The sequence below is a fragment of the Hylobates moloch genome, unplaced genomic scaffold (genome assembly GCF_009828535.3).
Source record: "Hylobates moloch isolate HMO894 unplaced genomic scaffold, HMol_V3 SCAFFOLD_4, whole genome shotgun sequence".
Taxonomy (NCBI): domain Eukaryota; kingdom Metazoa; phylum Chordata; class Mammalia; order Primates; family Hylobatidae; genus Hylobates; species Hylobates moloch.
The window spans coordinates 63,878,643-63,903,812 of record NW_026652279.1 but is presented as its reverse complement, the minus strand read 5'-3'; the positions used below and the strand labels follow the sequence as shown (position 1 = coordinate 63,903,812).

Sequence of the window (25,170 nt, the reverse complement as noted above, 5' to 3'; positions counted from 1 at the left end):
GAGCCAACACTAAAATGTCTTTACAGTCCACTAACAATGTTTATCAATATTTTCCTTTCCATATTTCATGTGAAATCTTATCTGGGCTGAAGTCAGGGAAAATATTGTATTCACTATTATACAGTCAAAAATATTTTTATTCAGCAAGTATATGGCTTAGGTGTTACAAATGGAATGTAAGTAAGCGAGGAATGATAAATACGTTTGAAGCTATAGAAAATCTAGGATCTGGTGGATATAATATTATCAAGTTTTGATGCATATAGAGGACTGTAGAAAAGTAGTAATGCAAATATATAAGACTAGGTGGCAGACTTTGGAGAAATGTATACTGAGCTAAGGAAAATTGGCATAAACTCAATATGCCAAGGAAAGTCAACAGTGGAAAAGTACATGCATTTTAAATGTGATCAAATTGCACTTCAGAAAAATCAAAGTGGATCATTTTATTTCTTCATATTTTCAGACATTCTTTGAAAAGTTAGTACCTATTTTTAAATTCACAATTTGGCATTTCAAAATTAATTACTTATGACAAAACAATTTCTATTGACTAAATTCTTCCAATTATTTTTAAGCATTTTTCTTTAGCATATATTTTGTATTTAACAATATATTGTTGTAATAAGTTTATATAACATAAGATACAGTGGCTAATACTTTTTTTTTTTTTGAGACAGAGTTTCACTGTATCACCCAGGCTGGAGTACAGTGGCACCGTCTTGGCTCACTGCAAGCTCTGCCTCCTGGGTTCACACCATTCTCTTACCTCAGCCTCCCGAGTAGCTGGGACTACAGGCACCTGCCCCTTTGCCCGGCTGATTTTTTGTATTTTTAGTAAAGACGGGGTTTCACTGTGTTAGCCAGGATGGTCTTGATCTCCTGACCTCGTGATCCGCCTGCCTTGGTCTCCCAAAGTGCTGGGATTACAGGCGTGAGCCACCGCGCCGGGCCCCAATGGCGTACTTTTTAAGTAAGAGATCTTTAAGGGGGGGTATTTTCTTTTTCAATTGAAGGGTACATATTTTAGACATTTCTGCAGTTGAGAATGTTGCTAATTACCCTGGATGAGGTATACGTGAGTGTGTCTACGTACTTACACCAAAACTACTTATAAAGGAAATCAGAAAAACTAGATTAAATATGCAAAGTAAAATCCAGAATAAATCATTCAAAATATAAAATATAATAAAATATTTATCTGGATTACTAACTCCTAGTTTCTTTATCCCTCGCCGTTTAGATGATATCAAAAACACCAATATAGGCCCTACTTAATACCCATATGCACAGTTCTCCCTAGAGAACTCTCCTTCTCTAAAATTTGTACAGCTGCAGGCTTCAGAAGAAAACATTGCAGACGGCAGCTGCTATAAAACTAGGATGGAGATTCTGAGCCAGGTGTGGGTGAGAGACCAACATTATTGCTATTTCAGGGGTGAGGAGAAGATAAAGAAGATAAGATCACTGATGGAATGACAGAACACACCGGCAAACCAAAGCACAAAGGAGGGTGACATCAGTGATTGAGTTCCAGTTACATAACTCAAAACAACCCCTCTAAAACATTCGCAACACTGTTGGTGCTAGGTTAGAGGATTATTTTAAAATGTCTGTTTAGGATATACTCTACAGCAAATGCAAAGGGAGCTAACCAGATAATGTCAAGGTTGCATTCAGGTGGTTCACTCTTGCTTAAAATCAGTGGGTTCCAAAGAGCATGTACATCATCCTTTGGTTCTTTGGCTTACTTGAGGAGAAATACATGGTATGTTACAAAATGATATAGTGTTTAAGGAAGGAAAGTTCAAGATATCAATTGGAATAAGAAAAATCAGGATGGGAACATATATAAAATGGAAGGTATAATTTAAACCTTCAAATAACATTCAGTTGATAAAAACTTTATTGCAGAGTTTATGAGTTTAAAGACTCCTGTGGACTGATGATTCTGATACTGTGGTACAGGTCATGAACTCAGATTCTTTTTGGATTTTATACTTTGTTTCTTGGCCAAAAATAAGACTCCTCATTATAAACCAGGTGAAAACTCAGCCATTATTTAACGTTCCTCCCCAACCCTGATTTTGAAAATCCAATGAAGGCTCTACTCTCTTCCCCAAGAAAATGGACATGTGATCATGTATGCAAGTGTTTACATACAATTTTAGGAAGTCTCTGGACATCCTAAAGTTTGCACACAAAGAACCCCTGGTTCTAAAGAATTCAATGTTCTATATATAAAGTTATGCTTAACTGACATAAGTGAGCATCATCTTTATGTAAGACTAGCAGTGCATTTAGAAAAAAAAGCTGCGTGATGCATTTGATATCAAGCTCTTGAGCGTTACTAAGAGAATTTCTATTTTTCTCCTGCCAGAAAGACACGAAAAATCTTAAAAGAGCCTTTAAGTAATCTCTAGATTTTTTTAGTAGTTCTTTTTTACTTCTCTATTTTCAGAATTTTTAAATAGTTCTAGCCTTTGGCCTTAACTAAGCCTTCTTATTAACATAAATGTTTCTTTTATCTTAATATCATTTGAATAAGTTTGAATCTTAAAAATAGATATTTTATATATATATATATGGCTATTTAAATTCTCCATTGAGAACATACCTACTCCCTAGAGATCTTCATGTTTTATTATTACAGATCATGCCATTTATTTTGGTCCTATTCAAAGAAACTATCAGCACTTTTAAAAGAAGCATTCAAAATCATTTTCTTCGTACAAAGAAAAATTGTGAAAATCTTTCCATGGCTTGCTAAGTTAGCTCAGTCTCCATGTAAATCAGTATTTACTATTTGTGCTGATTCGTATTTTTTTGTAAGTGAGTTTTCACCTTAATTGGGAACATAATAAGAAACTAGGCTGCTCAGCTGTCTCTTCCTCTCCAGAGAACCATGTTGAGCCGCACAGGATAGCATACATGCCTTCATGGGATGCTGGACCACTTAAAAATATAACTAACATGGAGACAGATCAGCCCTGCTGTAAAACATGTGTTGGCTCAGCCTTCATTGTTTTGCTTTGTAGGACAAATCACAGTGGAAGCTGCCCTATGACACCATGTTGGCTTTTCATATTTCTATTCACAGAGGTCTTAACAGAGAGTGCATTTATCAAAGCTGAACTTTTTAAAAATTAAATATCTTGGAAGAGTTGCAGAAAAGATTAAGAAATAGTTACTTGCCTGGTGCATTGAGGGTGGGGGGAAGGAAAGTAGTCAGTGGTTTAATTATGTCACATGTATGACTATTTAAAAAATGTTTCTGCCATTATAATTAAAATCACTCTGTAAATTACCTACATAGTTATAATACATGAAATATATTCTGTTTAGGGGGTTATTTTATTTTTAAATTTTCTGATAATTTTCTTTTGAAAGTGAATGATACAGAAAAGCAGAAAGCAAAATATTTGAACATTTATTTAATAATAAGACGTTTTTCAAGCCAGAAGTAAAGTGTAGCATTTGAAATACCACTGGAAAATACGATGCTTTCTACCAAAAGCTTAGGGACTCTCTTAAAATATTCAGAATGTAACACTTTCTCTAGTGTCTTCCCCAGAGTTTTTGCAAAAGCATATAACATTGCTGCTCTTAAATGTTCCCATATATGCCTCTTACAACTGGAATTTCAACTGCTAAGCCTTGTCTTTTTAAGCCAAATTTGAGAATATTAATATAATATAAAACAAATTTATTTTTAATGGAATCTTAAGATTATTAATATAAACTGATGTTTGAGAAAGCAAAATCTGAAGGTTTTTCCAGCCAGCGTCCTTAGTACATATTTCCTGTTTGTATAGAACGTTTTACAGCTTTGTAGGCCTTTAAAATCCTGGAATTTCTCAACAGAATATCCCAGGGAGCAACATGGTGCCTAGTTCATAATACCCTTCCAGGATGTTTCTAGGATAAGACACGGAGATTTGGGGTAATGCTTTATGCTCCCTAAATTACTAGTGGAGACAAACGTTACTTTGGGGTATAAGGAGATGGCCAAGCATTCAGACTCTGGAGCCAGATTGCCTGGCTTTAAGCCTCTGTGCTGCCAATTGCTCACCGTGTGTCCTTAGGCAAGTTGCTTAAACTCTCAGTGCATCATAACCTTACCTGTTAAGTTGAGCTAATAATTACACTTGCCTGAAGGGTCAATATGAGGTTTAAATGAGTTTAAACATGTAAAGCTCATAGAACAGTGCCTAGCACATTAAAGAACTTATAAAAAATTATTCTTACCTACATGCTGATTTAGAGTAGTATCTATTTTTAAATTATATAAACGGATTTTAAAGAAGAAAATCAAGAACTGAAGCAGCATATAATTATTTATTTGACATGTAATTTAATTTAGTTTTGAACTTAGACGTTATGTAGTATTTCAAGATATGAAAATTCCTTGCTGTGTTTTTTTATTGCTACCTAATAGTAATTCAACTATTAATTATTACAAAACCACTTCCTTCATAATTTTGGGGAAGCAAAAATCAGAAATAATTTCAAAAGATATGCTTTTACTTTGTATATCACCATTACTTTTCTAAATGTGAATGTAATACAAAATCAAGAAAGACATTCTGAAAAACTCATTTGTTATTAAAATTTTTCAGTATGGTTAGTATCTTATAGTAAAAACAATCCAACATGAGGCAAATTTGTCAGTAACTTTCATTGTTAACAAGACACTTTTAGTTAAGAAGAAACCTTTTTGCCTATATGGTAATTTCTAGTAGGAAGAAGGACATCACTGAATATTACTGAGGTCAACTGATGCAGACGGCATGCCACTGCTCTCTGGAACCGGCAGGAAAATCATGTTTTGTTTCTCTAGCCTCACACCTTCCATTTACTCTAACAAATCTAGATTAAGAAATGTTACTATTTTCATAAATGCAGATCACCTCTCCTAATTTTTGCTCAGCTCTTTTATCACTAGTAAAGTATTTTTCTCAGCATTTTTCCAAGGATATTTGGCTTACCACTAAATTTTAAAAAGCAAATGAAATAAATTAAGGGGGAAAATGGAATCGAATCATCATAGTGACTATATAAACTGAGGGTTTTCAAATCGTTCTAAGATTAAAACCGTCAATTCTAGATTAACCATAAAACATGTTACAGGCAAAAATCTGTAAACAGAGTGCAGAAGATACAACATGGATTGTTAATGGGAATAAGAACCTACTTTTAGCAGATGTTATTGTTAAGAAATTATATGTTATAGTATGTTATTTAAAATAGGAAAATACTCATATAAATTGTTTTACTCTACCCTAAGAGAAACCATCTTGTTCATTAAAGCAATTTCAAACCTGTCAATTTCAGGCATATACGATTTAAATGGACCTGAGACCATCCAGAGAGCTCCTAAATTTACTAACACTAGTGATTTTACTAATGAACCTTATTAGCTCTGCAAACCACTTCTTAGCTTAGGATTCAACATCTAGTCAGTAAGGTAACATGTAATACTCAACATATAGCCATTCATTTAATTAGCTATTATTGGGTGACTCAATATTCAGTATTTGGTTCTATTCTGTTTTAAACACATTATCCTTTTCATCTCACCACCCTAAGGAGGAGGCCATAATAATATACCTATATATAATAAAATCAATAATAATATACAAATGAGGAAATTGAAATATGCCAATGAGAAATATATAATATTCAAATAAGGAAACAGAGACAGTGAGTTGAAAAGTGAGTTACAAAAGGTTACTTGTCCAAAGGGGAAAACATCTCCAATATCAGGCTATGTGACTCTAGTCTTACAACTTCAACTGTACTGTGCTGGGCAAGCAAAATAGAGTAACCAATCATCCTAGTTTGGCTGGGACACAAGAATTTTAGTGCTAAAACTGGAAGTTTACTGCATCATATGAAACATGTAACTAGCAATAATTTTACTCTCACTTAGCCAAAGATGATAAAATAATTTTCATGTCAATACCAATCTGCAATAAAATATAACAATTTTCTATTTTTTTAAAACTTTTCATGACATAGTGTGCAAACAATAATACAGAAGCAGATACCTGTGCACAAAAGGAAAGGAAAGTAGATGGACATCAACATTTTAGTGACAAACATTATGCTAATTACATATTTTCTCATCAGATTATTTCAAAAAGTTTATGTAGTACATGATATTATTCTCATTTTATAGATGCAAAAACTGAAAGAGCTACAATAACTTCCCTAAGATCATGCAACTACTAGTTAGTAGAGCTGAAATTTGAATTTTTCTGTCTTCAAAACAATAGTTTTGATAATATAACTAATTTAGGATTAGAAATTATTAATTTGCCATTCTGTTATTTCAGTAAATCTTTTGTAGGTCTGGAATTGTTCTTGGAGAACATTCTTATGTGTGTGTTCCTTCTGACATTCAACTCAAAAAATATGAAATTGAATACCTACTCTGTGCCTAGCTCTGCTTAGATAGTGACCTTATAGAGAAGAATTGGGCATTTAGTCCTGAGTTCAAGGCCACTTTAGAATGGGAGACAGACACCTATGTTGTTAACATTAATACTGTACCATAAGTGTTCTAAAATTGATTGAGATATAAAGGGAGGAGGAAGTAAACAATCAAGACTTCCTAAAACAGAGAAATTCATAGGAGAATTTACAGTGGAGATGATATTTAAGCTGCTTTTTTTTTTTTAAGTATATGATTTTTGTCAAGTAGAGGTAACAAGAAGGCAGTCTTCCAAAGAAGAGAGGAAGGTACAAGTAAAGTAATATTCAGGAAATTATGAGTCACCGAGAGAAATTGAAAAGGAGCCATAAATTCTTTGCCAAAGCTAAAGTCAAGAAGTGTATTTCCTAGGTTTTCTTCTAGGATTTTTATAGTTTGAGTTCTTACATTTAAATCTTTAATCCATCTTGGGTTAATTTTTGTGTATGGTGAAAAGTAGGAGTCCAGTTTCATTCTGCGTATGGCTAGCCAGTTATCCCAGCACCATTTGTTGAATAGGGAGTCCTTTCACTATTGCTTGTTTTTGTCAATTTTGTTGGAGATCAGATGGTTAGGGTGTGTGGCTGTTTCTGAATTCTCTATTCTTTTCCATTGGTCTATGTGCCTGTTTTTGTACCAGTACCCTGTTGTTTTGGTTACTGTTGCTTTATAGTATAGTTTGAAGTTGGATAATGAGATACCTCCAGCTTTGTTCTCTTTGCTTACAATTGCTTTGGCTATCTGGGTTCTTTATGGTTCCATATGAATTTTAGAATAGTTTATTTCTAATTCTGTGAAAAATGAGGTTGGTAATTTGATGGGAATAACATTGAATCTGTACATTGCTTTGGGCAGCATGGCCATTTAAATGATATCAGTTCTTCCAATTTGTGAGCTTGGAATGTTTTTCCATTTATTCATTTCATTTCTGATTTATTTCAGCAGTGTTTTGTTGTTCTCTTTGTAGATATCTTTCACTTCCTTGATTAGTTGAAAAACAGGAGATATGGGAATAGGGTGAAGTAAAAGATAAAACTAGAAATGAAGGTAGAGAAGAGATTGTAAATGAACTTAATTACCAAGCAATTTAGACTTTAATTCTGCAATAAACAATGCAGTCTCAAAATAGGGGAATGAGGCATTAGCCCTTTATACTAATTGACTGTTTAATTATTTCGAGTGCCCTTCGTACTATACACCCCATGAGAGCAGAGATCTTATATTGATTGACGATCTCTCCAGAACCCATAAGAGTACTTGCTACCTAGTAGGCATTTTTAAAACATTTTTTGTATCACTGAATGTTCAAAAATAATGATTTTGCAAGAGTTAGCTTACAATGGGCAACCAGATAGGAGCAAAGAAACCAGTAAAATATTATTGAGCAAGAGAAAGCAAAGGCAGAATATGGGCAGTGGCAATAGATTTTATGTAGAATCAACAGAACTTCATAACTTATGAACTAGAAAGGGTTTAATAAAGTGAGAAGTCCAATGTCACAAAAGGGTTTCAAACCTGGATAACTAGATGGATGGTGATGTTTTAACAACACAGGATTATAACAGGAAAAGAAAGTTCAAGGGAAATGTTAAAAGTTTGGATTTGAACTGAATGAGGATGAGATGTATTTTGAACGTGATCTGATAATCATCAGGCAATACCATAAGAGGAAAACAGTTCTTTAATTTGAGTACTTATGTGAATACAAACAATGATTTAATATAATATAACTGTGTTCAAATGGCATCATCCATATCTTCTGAGTGCCTTAGAGGCATAAGAATATTTCATTTATTATCAAACCCATTTGAGATTATAATTGTAATTCACTATCTCTACAACAGAAACATGGAAGGTAGAAATAGATTAAATAACTGGTCCAAAGAGTCCTGAATTGCAACTGGGGGAAAAAATACAGGCACTCTAACTGTCAATCTAAGTTAACACCACACATTTTATTGCCTGGTAGACAAAATATAAACTTGATAGTATGTTAAATATCTGAATGATTTAAATCTGTAATAGTTTTGAGGTTGTTGAGATTTGTTTGGATTCTTCATTTTACTGACTGCACATTAGAAATTGCCAAACTAATAGAGAATACTACATCCAGTACAAACTCATTTCATTACATGAAAATGTTAAATCTCTGTTATCCTCTTTTTCACAAATATTTTCTGAGGCAAAAAAAAAAAAAATACACAAAGGATTTCACTGGCAAAATACTTTAACCAGGATATCTATGGATCATTTAAAGAATTATTTTGTTTTCTTTAACAGCATGAGAAAAGTGTAGTCTTATGATTATATAGTTTATCCACACCACCTTTATCAAAATCATCATAAGTATTAGGGAACATTTGAAAAATACATATTGGTCAATATTCCCTTAAAGTCTTAATGTAAAAAAATAATTTTTATTGTCTATAACAGAAAAGGATGATAAGGGGTTTTTGCAATCCATTGTCTCCAGAATATCAGTAACTGATTTCTTAGAGGATCTTCATTCAAATGCAGTTTAAAATATTCATAACCATTTCTGGGATATTTATGAAGGAACACCTAAGAAATTCACTTTGTGTGACTTGTAGAAGTATCTTTGAAAGTCTCTTAAATCAAATACATGAGACTTGAAAATGATCTGGGGGTTTCAAGAATTGACTAATTCAAGAAGCCTGGTTTGTCCACTGACTTTAGTATGATGCAAACACTAAGATGATTCTGTGATATAAGGCACAAGGTGTGACTGGCTAAAATTGTACAAAAAGAAATAAGGTGTAACATTTGAAAATTTAGAAAGAGATAATAAATTACTTCCCAACATATCTTCCATGAGCAATAATGCAATATATAATTTTTACATATTGGAAAAGACCAAAAAACACAGTTGCCAATAGACTTCTCTCACCTAAAACAGATTTAAAGATTAACATCCTAATTTTCATAGTTTCCCTTGTACTTATCTATTTTCTTGAATATAAAATGTAATAATGGATTGTAAAGTTGCTTATAATCTTCACAGTATGACTAGATTCTTCCCTGTTGAAAACCAAGACAAATTACAGGCTAGATGGAGCAGTAGTAAAAAAAAAAAAAAAAAAAAAAATTCCTTAGTTCAATTAACAGCTGTTCTCAGTTGATGCTACTACACAAAATACAAAAGATTAAGAGTTCAAATGTGAAACTTTTAATTCACAGGAAACCAGGGAAGTCTTCATTTGATTTTTTATTATTCTTAATGAGAAGATAGAGCTTGGTACTGATGAATTTTAAGATTACCTAAAGTATCTCCCAAAGAGTTATAGGTAGAACTAATTTCGAAGTACTGTGTATTCACATAGATCAGATCTTGCTGAAATACTCCAAAGTGACTTTCTTAGAAACTATGAAATCAAGAAAAGTTAACTTGTTTTTATGAAGCACCTAATGTGATTAGCTCTATGGCAAGTGACCTTGAGAAACCCAGTGAATGAGGATACAAAGCATTATGGGAAAATAAGAAAGAAAAGCAACTTAATATAAAAACAAGCACAACATTTCATAGTGCACACAACAGATGTGATGGAAATGCAATTATAAGAAATATCACCGTGAGAGACTTTTAGGGAAGCGGTGTGTTGTATAAATTCTAAGGGAGTGGGGAGAGATGGTAAGATTAGAGAGAGAAGCAAATTGGGAGATTATCCTGGCAGGTGACTACAAAAGTAAAGGAAGAAGGAGACAGGATTAAATAAATACAAGAACTAGTAACAACTGGTAGAGCCGTGGATACAAAGGCTAGTTAGGAAAGATGAGGTGCATCACTGGAAAGAATTGACTAACAGGGTGAGACTTGGAGCTTTTATCTGTAAATGCTGTCCGAAAGGCACCTATAGCATAAAGGTTAAGATCTCAAGCTCTGAGACAGACTACTTGATACTGCCACTTACCAGCTATTTGACTTTAGACAAGTAGTTTAATTTTCTATCCCTCAATTTCCATATCTGCCTAAGAAAAATAATTATGGCATGTACCAGTACAAGTGAAATGCTTGCAAGCTCTTTTTATTCTAATAAGACTGGCATTCTTAAGGGAAGGATAAATGTTTGTTAAAGAAAATAAAAACTAAAAGTATTCCTCTGACAGCAACGGTCAAGACAGATTAAAAAGTTGTGACTCTGCAGGCAGGGGAAGAAGACATCAGGCAGTCATTGTAATAACCCAACTTTTCCCATTAACATTCAGAATCCATCATCATTCAAAATGGAATACTGGTCTCAGAATTTTTATCTTTAAGTACAAAAATGACCTTTTATTTTCCCCACCTTGCTACCTCAGTGTTTCTATCAGTCTCCTACCTCCAAGTTCTCTGAAACTATAGCCAAATAAAAGATTTCATGATGAACTTTAAGGTTTAAAACCTGAATTTTCTAGATCCCTGCCAACAAGAGTGCTGACAGTTCATTTGACCTCAATAATTGCCGATAAAGTTCTTTATTCATATTTGGGTAAAATTAATGACTTTGAGGAACATTATAGAAGTTAATATTCACTACAAATGGAAAACTTCCTTGGATTCTAATTTTATGCATAATAAATTGGGAGCTTTATTAATACATTTAACCTTTAGCACATCTTTATTTAAAATATAGATTCAAATGTAAAGTCTAACATTTACATACATTGTACTAATTCGTAATAGATCTGTCACCCTTTCTAACCCACAAGGCTTTGAGTTCATAAAAGGAACATGAATTACAATATCTAATATTTCCATCATTGGTACACATCAGTTCTTTCTAGATCTCCTTTGTGTTTGTAAGGAAAAACTGTGCATAGTGCAGACTGAAAAGCTAAAAATTCCAATAAGAAGTGAGAAATACAGAAGTAAAAACTAAATATGTCATACATGCTTATTTCAGATAAGTACCATTTCCCCTGCATCTGAAATGAGTTTATCTTTTAAACTTAGGCAATTGGGCAGAACAAATGCATTCACTTCTTTGAAATAAATCAGTTATTTATGTCGAATATTCTACCTAATAGAGGTGTATTGGGAACTATAACAGTGTAACAATTGATATGATAAAAAAGGAAAGAAATTATGTTCAATTTCTGATCTTATCTTCTATACCAGACTACAAAATCAGAGTTACTTATTTTTCATGTACTGCCATCATTGCTCTGTTGATTAAATCTATGTCCAATGAAGACATAATCAGGAACTCTTACAAATCCTACAAGCTTTGTAGCATTCATCAATCTAAAAGTTTTCTGCTTAAAGGCCCTTAAAATCAGACTATGACCGATGGTTTATAATTTCTTCAAGAGAATTTGAGTTTCTCCTTACTGCTTTGCCTTAGGAATATTTCAGAAATGCCCACTCTAATATAAGTCAGGCAAAATTGCTGCACCTCCTTAGAAGTTGTACCACAACTGGAAAAGCAGCTATAATAACTGCTTAAATCCTGCCTTCAGCTTGTTGATTGTTTTCTAAGGAAAAACTAGAGGACAAAAAGAACATAATCTAAACAAGTGATTGCAGGGCTTTAGGAAAAGAAGTACCTAATTCTTTTGTAATTTATATTGTAATTCATGTCCCTTTTATGAACTCAAAAGGAAATAATGCTATAAAGAAATATAGAGATGCCCATGTATAATATGAACACGTTTATAGAAGCAGCCTGGAAAATGAAATTCCTATTAATAAAATACAAATAATCTGGTTGCCACAGCTGGGCATCTCTTAACTGCAGCACATATTTCTGTAATTGCTCTAATCCATGTGTATTCCCTTGCTCTTTTGCAGGCAGACCAGTAATGATTGTGGTGGAATATATGGAGAATGGATCCCTAGACTCCTTTTTGCGGGTGAGGTGTTCTTTTCTGATGGCATTTAAATAAGCTATTCTCAGTTCTATATTTAAATCATTTATCATAAATTAATTTTTGCATAATGTTATTCATGGATTTTCTGTGAAGAATAGCAGTGTTTTCTCTAGGGTGCATTTCCCTGATACTGTGATACATTAGAGTGTTACTAAGGGGGGAGGATGTACACTTAATAACATAATTGATTTCTCCTCTAAATTCACTTGCTATATGTGTGTGTATATATATGTGTGTGTGTGTATACCAAATAATGTTATCATGAAGAAAGATTAAATGAAACTCAATTGCCTCATAGTCATTAATTTTGCTTTATCACATTTAACTATGTAGTATGATATTGTATGCATTATCTATAGTGCTGAACTCCCTAATTGATCTGTATTTACCAACAATGACTCAAGTTCATTTCAGAAAATGTTCTGTCAACTTTGTCCTTCTTCAGTTCATTTGGCTGACTATTCAGAAAACAAAAGGAGGAGGAATAAAACTCCTTTAGCAGAGATTTCTTTTACAAAAACATTATTTTTTTAAAAGTGATTTATCTTTGAAAGTATAGTATGTACAAAAAGTAATTTATTATAGATAGTGACACAAACATAAACTGAGAAGGCACCAGGAAGTTATATTTCAAGGTATATTTATAATATGTTTAAGATTTGAAAAACCATCAAGTGCTATGAAAATATTCATTGATAGTGAAAAAAGTGAAATATAAAAAATAACTGCTATAGTAAATATTTTTCATCCCCAGCAAAGGTCATATATTTGCATGTCACTGTATTTTTAATATCTATCTATCTGTCTATCTATCTATATATAACTATTTTTCTCACTTAAAAAATGGCTGGACTTTGCCACTTGGAATGTTACATTATTTTTCTTCTTTATTTTCATGTGAAAATAAAGCATTCACTTCACTTCATTTTTTGCCCCATGTTATGTGACTAAGTTCTGTTTGCATCTCATCTTTCTCTCTTGATCTCATTTTCATTTATTTTTCTTGATTCTGGGCCCTCTTCTTCCAACTGCTCTGAATGCTAGCAGTGATGATATATTTATACTCTGACTGGGCTTGATGTCCAGATTCAATCCTAGAAGCTGAATTCAGCAAAATCATCAAGTTATTATAGAGCAATACTGTTCGTGCAGTGTATACTCTCAACCAAGTGTACTCTGTAAGGTAAAATGAAATTCAGAGGTGTTTGGGGACATGAACTGTTTGTTCTTCTCTGTAGCCATTCTAAAAATGTGTTATTTTATAGCTTGTGTTCATTTAACCTGTTCTAAATTATTTTGGAATAATTTATCAGAACCACCTATGGTACTTGAAATGCTGTATACTTAGTACTTGAAATGCTGTATACTTAATGTCCTTCCATTATGTTTCTTCAAAAACTCATTTTTGTCAGATACATATCAGAATGACTCATCATCTAATGATGCTTGGGTTAGGTTGGTTTTCTTTTTATTTTTGTATCAGCTGTATCCTAAAGCAGAATATAATGGCAAACAATGTAGCAAATATTCAATCTAAATTGCTGCTAAAAATGGATCAAATGACTACCACAAGCAAATAAGGTGGGAAATATTAGCTTCTCACCTAATTTATATATTTTATTCTGTGGAATAATGAATCAATTAAATGTTATAAAGAAACAATAATATGTTATAAATAAAAGATTTACTTCTAAACATCTTACTACATGTTTAGAAGTGTGTATTTTATGCTTTAAATTTTAAAAACTAATATTTAAAAACTAATATTTTTCAGCTCTTATTATGTACTATGTACGTAAGACATTATCAGAGATTCTGAATACCTATCTCAGCTAATTTTGGCTGTACTCATGCACTATGTGACATTGGGCATGGTATCAAATCCTCTGTACCTCTGTTTACTCATCCACCTCATACAATTATTATAAAGATTGATTGTTGTAAAGCTTGCAGAATAGTGTGTGACATATTGCAGCTGGCAGAGCAATGATTCAAACTCAAGTAAGTCTCTATGACTCAAAAAGCCATGCTCTCATGCATTATGAATTCATTTTATTAAATTGCTTACTACTTTTCCTTATAAGTCCACTACAATCTCCTCATGTGGTCTGTGTCCCCTTTGCACATAGAGTTTCTAAAAGTCACATTACTATAATGCAAAAAAAATCAAATAAATGGAAAAATAGGGTCAATAATTCCATCTTACTCTTCTTTAATGTTCTTACCCTTCTTTGTGATCATCTCTCTTCTTAGAAGCTCAAAGTGCTTTATAAACTTTATGTCAATAGCAGATACTCAACTCCCCATGACAAGCAGAAATAAAATATGTAAATATATATAGCCCATACATTCTCAAAAGCAAAGTCATTTTTCAAACTACAGCTTTAGAACATAATCACAGCTTATGTGAGCACAGGAAGGAGGAAGTGGCTAAGTGCACTGTGTAGTAGGGGAGCCATCCGTGGCTCATAATAGCCTTCTGTGCTTACTGGAAGCAGAAGTGATTTCCCTTTGGTCTCCCACACTATTTGAAAACTGCTTCAATTTGTTATTTTATTATGAAGGAGTGGTAGCACTACTAAGTACAAGATTACATCTAGTGTCAGTGCTGGTGGCTGGCTGGCTGTCATATTGCACTGGATTCATCAATCTCATACCATTTGGGATCCTTGTGGACATTCTTCCAGATATATATCTGCAGAGGGGCAGTGTAGTCAAGGGTGTGTGTGGGCTTGTGTGTGAAAATATACATGTGTGTAAAGAAGGGATGTGTGTGTAACTGTGTGTATTTTTAATTTTAAAATTGAATACATTCTGACTTAGCAAGCAAATCATCAGCAGCCTGGCTGCCCAGAAGGCACACTTCACCAATGTGCAGATTTTTTATCTTTTCTAAGCCCATTTGGGGATAGTGGTCAAGGTTACACTTAATTCACACTAGTGTATTTTCTCTAATTTCACTAAAATTCATTAGTGCAAATTAAGTGTAACCTTGACCATTATCCCCATACAGGCTTTTTCCAGCTACACATTTGGATTTCATAAATACTTTTTGTGGCACTTACCTGCAAACCACCTACCTCTAAACTTTAGAAGTTCCCATTTTAGAACATTCCACTTAGAACTTCTCATTTTTTATAACAATATTAACTAGCAATCTAAACTAAGTATAGCTATAGAATACTTTAACTTTGAAATGCCACATGCCACATGCCACATGTCAACCACAAAAAAATTCCTTTGTTTGATAACATTTGTTGAATGTTAATTTATCATATTGCAAAATTCAGTTATACCAAAATATAATACTAAATATACTACTGGTTTCAGTGCAAGATGGTGTGTTCATGAGAGAAAAGGTATACTTACTTTTTTTTTTTTTTTTGAGACAGAGTCTTGCTCTGTCACCAGGCTGGAGTGCAGTGGCACAATCTCGGCTCACTGCAACCTCCGCCTCCCGGGTTCAAGTAATTCCCCTGCCTCAGCCTCCCAAGTAGCTGGAACTACAGGTGTGCACCACCACACCCAGCTAATTTTTTTTTTTTTTTTTTTTTTTTTTTTGTATTTTAGTAGAGACGGGGTTTCACCACGTTGGCCAGGATGATCTCATTTTCCTTATCTTGTGATCTGCCTGCCTTGGCCTTCCAAAGTGCTGGGATTACAGGCGTGAGCCATTGTGCCTGGCCTATACTTAAATTTTTTACAATGCAAATCACTTAGGCAAATAAGAAAGGGGGTCATCTATAAACCAAAAATCTAGGAGAAATTAAGAAAGCAAGAAGGATTTAATTAAGTAAGGAAATCAGCTCAAAATATGCTCAAGGAAAGATGGCTGGGAGCAAGAAAAGTGAGTGGAAGGTGGTGCTATCAATTGAAATAAAGATACAGAGGAGGAACAGGATGGACTGATAGTTGGAAGGAAATGGTAAGTTTAATTTTGGTCATGTTGCATTTGAGATGTCTGTGGAACATCCACTGAAAATGTTCAGTGGATGGCGACCAAGATGGCTGACTAGAAGCAGCTATGGTGTGTGGCTCTTACAGAGAGGAATGAAAGAGGTGAATAATACAGAACCTTCAGCTGAAACATCCAGTACTTGCACTGGGACTGATCAGGGAAACAGTTTGACCTACAGAGAATGGAGAAAAGAAGGTCAATGACCCACCCAGGAGCAACACAGAGCAATGGGAACCTCCCCTACCCTGGGAAGCAGTTAGTGAATGTGTGACCCCAGGAAACCACACTTCTCCCATGGATTTTTGCAATTCTTTGGTCAGGAGATTCCCTTGTGAACCCATTCCACTAGGGTCTTCAGTCTGACACACAGAACTGTGTGAAGTCCTGGCAGAGAAGCTTTTCAGATTCACAGAGTCCTGGGAGCTTTATGTACGTGGGGTCTGGGGTCCCTGGCACATGTGACAGCAATTCAGGCAAGGTGACAAGTTGGACCTCCATACATACCCCTGAAAAGGGAGCTGAATCCAGGGGGCAGAGCAGCATTGGTCTGCAGGCCCCACCTCCATGGTACTCTACAGGATAAGACCTACTGGCTTGGAATTCCAGCCAGGCCCTGGTGACATTGTTGTACCTACCTGGGACAGGATAGAGTTCCTGGGTGGAGGGGCAGGCCACCATCTTTATTGTTTGGACAACTTAGCCATTTCAGTCTCTGGGCTTTGGAGAGTCCAAATTGACCAGGGATAGAAGGGATCCCCCAACACAGCACATCTGCTCTACCAAAACATGTCCAGATTGCCTCTTTAACCAATCTATTCCTCCTCACTGGTGGAGCATCCCAACTGGGGCCTCCAGCCACCCCCTCCTGTGTTCTCTGGCCCAACAGAGATTTGAATTCTCCCTGGTATGGAGAGCCCAGAAAGGGGTGGGCCGCCATCTTTGCTGTTCTGCCACTTAGTGGTTCCAGCTTCTGGGCTTTGGAGAGCCCAAGCTGACCAGGAGCAGAAGCAGTACCCCAGCAGGACACAGCTACTCTACAAAAAAGTGACTAGACTGCTTCTTTAAGAGTGTACCTAATCCCAATCCTCCTGACTGGGTGCAATCTCCCAAGCAGAGTCTCCAGCCAGCTTCTACAAGTGTGTTGGAACTGGCAACAGATCCATACCTCCCTGGGACAGAGCTCACAGAGGAAGGGCCATCTTTGCAGTTTCACAGCATTCACTGGTGATACCTTCAGGTACTGGAAAATCCAAGGCAACCAGGCACTGGAGCAGACCCCCAGAAAATTATAGCAGCCCTATAGAAAAGTGGCCAGACCATTAAAAGGAAAAAAATAAAAAAATCCAAAGGTCAGCAACCTCAAAGATTGAAAATGGAGAAGCCCACAATGATGAGAAAGAATCAGTGCAAGAACACTGAAAACTCAAAAAGCCAGAGTGTCCTCTTTCCTCCAAATGACCACATTACCTCTCCAGCAAGGGTTCAGAACTGGACTGAGGCTGAGATGGCTGAGATGACAGAACTAGGCTTCCAAATGTGTCTAAGAAAATCTTCGCTGAGCTAAAGGAACATGTTCTAACTCAATGCAAGGAAGGTAAAAATCATGATAAAACATTTCAGGAGCTGACAGTCATAATAGCCAGTATAGAGAACATAACTGAACTGATTGATAGAGCTGAAAAACACAATAAAAGAATTTCATAATGTAATCATAAGTATTAATAGCAGAATAGACCAAGTAGAGGGAAGAATCTCAGAACTTAAAGATTGGGTTTCTGAAATAACACTGGTAGACAAGAATAGAGAAAAAAGCATGAAAATGAATAAACAAAACCTCCAAGAAACATAGGATTATGTAAAAAGACCAAATCTATGACTGACTGGTGTACCTGAAAGCGATGGGGAGAATGGAACCAATGTAGAAAACATATTTCAGAATATCATCCATGAGAACTTACCCAACCAAGCTAGACAGGCCAACATTCAAATTCAAGAAATGCAGAGAACCCCAGTAGAATACTGGATGAGAAGATTATCCTCAGGACACATAATCATCAGATTCTCCAAGGTCAAAATACAGGAAAAAATATTAATGGCAATCAGAGAGAAGGGCCAGATCACCTACAAAGGGAAGTCCATCAGACTAACAGAGAACCTTTTAGCAGAAACCTTATAAGCCACAAGACATTGGGGGCCAATATTCAACATTATTAAAGGAAAGAGATTCCAACCCAGAATTTCATATTCATTCAAACTAAGCTTCATAAGAAAAGAGAAATAAGGTCCTTTTCAGACAAGTAAATGCTGAGGGAATTAATCACCACCAGACCTGCCTTATAAGAGCTCCTGAAGGAAGCACTAAATGCAGAAAGGAAAAACTATTACCAGCCACAACAAAAATGGAATGAAGTACACAGACCAGTGACACTATAAATTAACCACATAAACAAGTCTGCAAAATAATTAGCTAGCATCATGATGTCAGGATCAAATCCACACATAACAATACTAACCTGAAATGTAAATTGGCTAAGTGCCTCAATTAAAAGATACAGAATGGCAAGCTGGATAAAGAACTAAGACCTATCGATATGCTGTCTTCAAGAGACCCATCTCACATGCAGTAACACACGTAGGCTCAAAATAAAGGGAAGCAGGAAAATTTACCAAGAAAATGGACAACAGAAAAAACCAGGGTTGCCATCCCAGTTTTTGACAAAAGAGACTTTAAACCAACAAAGATCAAAAAAGACAAAGAAAGGTATTACATAATGGTAAAGGATTCAATTCAACAAGATGAGCTGACTATCCCAAATATATATGCACCAACACAGGAGCACTCAGATTCATAAAGCAAGTTATTAGAGACCTTGAAAGAGACTGAGACTCCCACACAATAATGGTGGAAAACTTTAAAACCCCACTGTCAATATTAGATCATCAAGATAGAAAATTCACAAAGATATTCAGGACCTGAACTCAGCTCTGGATTGAATGGACTTGATAGGTATCTAAAGACCTCTCCACTCCAGTGGAACAGCATATACATTTTTCTCATCACCACATGGCACTTGCTCTAAAATTGATCACATAATTGAAAGTAAAACACTCCTCATCAAATGCAAAAGAACTGATATCATAACAAACATTCTCTCAGACCACAGCACAATCAAATTGGAACTCAAGACTAAGAAATACACTCAAAACCATACAATTACATGGAAATTGAATAACCTGCTCCTGAATGACTTTTGGGTAAATAATGAAGTTAAGGCAGAAATCAATAAGTTCCTTAAAACTAATGAGAATAAATATACAATGTGCCAGAATCTCTGAGATACAGCCAAGGCAATGTTAAGAGGGAAATATTTAGCACTAAATGCCCACCTCAAAAATCTGGAAAGAACTCAAGTCATCAACCTAACATCAAAACTAAAAGAATGAGAGAACCAGCAGCAAACAAATCCCAAAGCTAGCAGAGGATGAGAAATAACTGAGATCAGAACTGAGCTAGAGAGAAATGAAAAACCATTGAGAAGCTCAACAAATCCAGGTGCTGATTTATTTAAAAATTGATAAAATAGATAGACTGCTAGCTAGAATAATAAAGAAGAAAGAGAGAAGATTCAAATAACACAATCAGAAATGATAAGGGAGATATTACCCCACAGAAAGACAAGCAACGATCAGAGAATACTATAAACACCCTATTCACATAAATTAGAAAATCTAGAAGAAATTGATAAATTCCTGGACACATGCACCCTCCCAAGACTGAACCAGGAAGAAATTGAATCCCTTAACACACCAATAGCAAGTTCTGAAATTGAGGCAATAATACACAGCTTTCCAACCCAAAAACCCAGGACCAGATGGATTCACAGCTGAATTCTACCAGATGTACTAAGAAAAGCTGGTACCATTCCTACTGAAACAATTCTAAAAAATTGAAAAGGAAGGACTCCACCATAACTCATTCTATGAGGCCAGCATCTTCCTGATACCAAAACCTGGCAGAGATACAACAAAAAAGAAAACTTCAGGCCAATATCCTTGCTAAATATCAATGCAAAAATCCTCAGCAAAATACTGGCAAACTGAATTCAGCAGCGCATTGAAGAGCTTATCCACCATGATCAAGTAGTGGTGATCATCCCCAGGGTGCAAAGTTGGTTCAACATATGTAAATCAATAAATGTGATTCATAACATAAACAGAACTAAAAACAAAAACCACATGATTGTCTCAATAGAAGCAGAAAAGGCTTTTGATGAAATTCAACATCCTTCATGTTAAAAACTCTCAATAAACTAGGTATTGAAGAAATATGCCTCAAAATAATAAGAGCCATTTATGACAAACTGGCAGCCAACATCATACTGAATGGGCAAAAGCTGGAAACATTGCCCTTGGAAAAGGGCACAAGACAAGGATGCCCGATCTCACCAATCCTATTCAACATAGTATTGGAAATTCTATACAGAGCAATCAGACAATAGAAAAAAAGTAGGGGAAGTATCCAAATAGGAAGAGAGGAAGTCAAACTTATCCTTGTTTGTAGATTACATGATTCTATATCTACAAAAGCCCTTTGTCTCAGCCCAAAAGCTTCTTAAGCTGATAAGCAACTTCAGCAAACTCTCAGGATACAAAATCAATGTGGAAACATTACGAGCATTCCTATATACCAGCAACAGTGAGGCCAATAGCCAAATCACAAAGGAACCAAATTCACGATTGCCACAAAAAGAATAAAACACCTAGGAATACATCTAACAAGGGAAGTGAAAGATCTCTACAAGGAAAACTATAAACCACTACTCAAAGAAATCAGAGATGACACAAACAAATGGAAAAACTTGCCATGCTCATGGATAGGAAGAATCAATATTGTTAAAATGGCCATACTGCCCAAAGCAATTTATAGATTCAAAGCTATTTCCATAAAACTACCATTGGCATTCTTCACAGAACTAGAAAGAACTATTTTAACATTCATATGGAACCAACAAAGAACCCAAGTGGTCAAGGCAATCCTAAGCAAAAAGAACAAAGCTGGAGGCATCATGCTACTCAACTTCAAACTATACTACAGGACTACAGTGAGCAAAATAGCATGGTACTGGTACAAGAACAGACACATAGGCCAGTAGAACAGAAGAGAGAACACAGAAATAAGACTACACACCTACAGCTATCTAATCCTTGACAAACCTGACAAAAACAAGCAATGAGGAAAAGATTTCTTTATTCAATAAAGGGTACTAGTATAACTGGCTAGCCATATGCAGAAAATTGAAACTGGACCCTTTTCTTACACCATATACAGAGATTAACTCAAGAAGGATTAAAGAGTTAAGTGTAAAACCTAAAACTATAAAAACCCTGGAAGACAACCTAGGTAATACCATTCAGGAGATAGGCACAGCCAAAATTTTTATGATAAAGACACCAAAATAATTGCAACAAAAGCAAAAATTGACAAATAGAATCTAATCAAACTAAAGAGCTTCTACATAGCACAAGAAACTATTAACAGAGTAAATGGACAACCTACAGAACAGGAGAAAACTTCTGCAAACTGTGCATCTGACAGAGGTCTAATATCCAGCATATATAAGGAACTTAAACAAATTTACAAGGAAAAAACAAACAACCCCATTGAAAACTGGACAAAGGACATGAACAGACATGTAAAGGGAGACATACATATGGCCAAGAAGTATATGAAAAAAACTCAGCATCACTGATAATTAGAGAAATGCAAATCAAAACCACAATGAGTTACCATCTCATGCCAGTCAGAATGGCTATTATTAAAAAGTCAAAAAATAATAGATGCTGGCAAGGTGGTGGAGAAAAAGCAATGGCTATACACTGTTGGTAGCAGTGTAAATTAGTTCGATCATTGTAAAAGACAGTGTGGCGATTCCTCAGAGACCTAAAGACAGAAATAACATTTGACCAAACAATCCCATTACTGAGTATATACCCACAGGAATAGAAATCGTTCTATTGTAAACACACACGTATGCATATATTCATTGCAGCACTATACGAAATTGCAAAGACATGGAATCAACCCAAATGCCCATCAATGATAGACTGGATGAAGAAAATATGGTACATATACACCATGGAATACTATGCAGTCATGAAAAATGATGAGATCATGTCCTTTTCAGGCACAAGGATGGAACTAGAGGCTGTTATCCTTAGCAAACTAACACAGGAACAGAAACCAAGCACTGCATGTTAGCATTTATAAGTGGGAGCTAAATGATGAGAACACATGGACAACACATAGAAGGGAACAACACACACTGGGGCCTCTCAGAGAGTGGAGGGTGGGAGGAGGGAGAGGATCAGGAAAAATAACTAATGGATGCTAGACTTAATACCTGAAGGGTGAAATAATCTGTACAACAAGCTCCCATGACACAACCATTTAAGAAACCTGCACATCCTGCACGTGTACCCCTGAACTTAAAAGTTTTGAATTTTTTTAAAAAAAGGAAATGTCCAGACAGCAATTCAAAATACAAATCTGACGCTCAGTGGAAAAATCTTGGCTAAAGTTGAACATCTGGGACTTGGTAGCATAAAGGTAGTTACTAAATGCAAACCATGATATTTCCTAAGAAGAAAGTTGAACCAGGGTGGAACTTTGTGCCATACCAATCTGAGAGGCCCCATGGGTGGAATGCCCAAAGGTAACTAGGCAAGAGTGGGCAAAGAGGAACAAGGAAGGAGAGAAAAACATGAAGTCCCCAAACCCAAGGGAATACAGCTTTTAAGTCAGGAGCATATAACCAATTGTGACAAATTCAGGAGAGGAATTCTGAAAGACAGAAACAGAGAAACATCTATAGGGTTTAGTACATAAGAGGGACTCAGTGTTCTCAACAAAGGCACTTTCAATGGCTTGGTCCCAGGCAGAAGCCAGATTGCAGAGAGCAAAAATGAGAATGAACAACAAACAGGAATTTGTAGGTGGAGATGATTCCTTTGGGAACAGGTGGGTGAGATGTCAAGGCAAATAATAAATCAAATGCTAGTATGCTAGTAGACCAAAATATAAGAAAAATCAAGGATTTCTTTTCAGTATTTTTATTTTGATAAAATACACGTAACATAAAATTTACCATCTTAACCATTTTTAAGTGCACAATTCAGTGGTATTAAGTACATTCATATCATTGTGCAAATATCACCAGTATCCATCTGCAGAACTCTATTTATCTGACAAAACTGAAATGCTGTTCTCATTAAGTAATTAAACTTTCCCACTTCTTTAAAATCATTAAACTCCCCACTTCTCCCTTCCCCCAGGCCCTGGCAAACAGCATGCTGCTGTCTGTCTCTATGAGTTTGACCACTCTTAGTATCTCATGTAAGTGAAATCATATAGTATTTGTCTTTTGTGATTGGCTTATTTCACTTAGCGTAATGTCCTCAAAGTTCAGTCATGTTGAAGTGTATGTCAGAATCTCCTTTCTTTTTAAGGATAAATGATATTCCATTGTATGTACATGCCACATTTTGCTTATCCATTCATCTCTTGATGGATACTTGGATTGCTTTCATGTTTTACCTATTGCGAAGAATGCTACTATGAGAATAGATGCACTTTGACACCCTACTTTCCATTCATTTGAGTATATATCCAGAAGTGGGATTACTGGATAATATTTTAATTCTATTTTTAACTTTTAGGGGAACCACCATACTGTTTTCTATAGTGGCTATGTCATTTTACATTCCTACCAACAGAGTACAAGAGTTTCAATTTCTCTGTATTCTCACTAACACATGTTATTTTCTGACGTTTTTGTTTGTTTTATGTTCGTTGTTATAATGGCCATCCTGATGGACGTGAAGTGGTATCTCAATGAAGTTTTAATTTCTGTAATGATTTGTGATTTTCAGGATCTTTTCAGTGCTTATTGGCCATTTGTATATCTACTTTATAGAAGTATCTATTCAAGTCCATTTTCCATTTTTGAATCAGGTTGCTTGATTTTTTTTGTTGAATTTTAGGAGTTCTCTATATAGGATGGATATTATTCCCTTAGGAGATATATGATTTACAAGCATTTTCTCCCATTCTGTGAGTTGCCTTTCTACTCTGCAGAAAGTGTTTTTTTGATGCACAAAAGTTTTCAAGTTTCATGTGGCCCAGTTTGTCAGTTTTTTCTTTTGTTGCCTGTGGTTTTGGTATTATATCTAAGAAATTGTTGCCAAATCTAATGTTATGAAGCTTTTGCACTATGTTTTCTTCTAAGAGTTTTATAATTTGAGATCTTACATTTAGGTCTTTGATGCATTTTGAGTTAATTTTTACATATGTTTTAGGTAAAGATTTACCTTCATCATTTTGCATGTTGATATTCAGCTTTCCTAGCATCATTTATTGAAAAGACTGTACTTTCCAAATTTAATAATCTTGGCACCCTTTTCAAAATTATTTGACCATTGTATTAGTCCCTTCCTGCTTGTAGAACAATATAACACAGATTGGATAATTAATAAATAATAGAAATTTATTTCTCACAGTTCTGGAAGCTGAGAAGTCCAAGCCCAAGGGTAATGGCTTACTATCTGCTTCCAAGATGGCATTTTCTTGCTGCATTCTTATATGACAGAAGGGACAAAAGCTGTGTCCTCACATGGTGGAAAAGCAGAAGAGCAAAAAGGGCAAAAAGGGACTAGGACGCTCCTTTCACCCTCTTTTACAATAGCACTAATCCCATTCATGAGGATTCAGTGTTCATGACTTAATCACTTACCAAAAGCCCAACTCTTAATACTATCACATTAGGTATTAGATTCCAGCATACGAATTTGGAAAGGACACATACATTCAAGC

At 35.2% G+C, this 25,170-nt stretch overlaps 1 protein-coding gene across 4 annotated transcripts in view; it reads left to right on the top strand.

Moving 5' to 3' along the window:
• Positions 1 to 25,170, top strand: part of EPHA6 (EPH receptor A6) — a 960,796-nt gene that overhangs the window by 811,489 nt on the left and 124,137 nt on the right. For all 4 annotated transcript variants that reach the window (XM_032150357.2, XM_032150356.2, XM_058437624.1 and 1 more), the window contains one exon: positions 12,264 to 12,325. In XM_032150357.2, the coding sequence (XP_032006248.1) occupies positions 12,264 to 12,325 (62 nt within the window). The remainder of the gene's footprint in view (positions 1 to 12,263; positions 12,326 to 25,170) is intronic.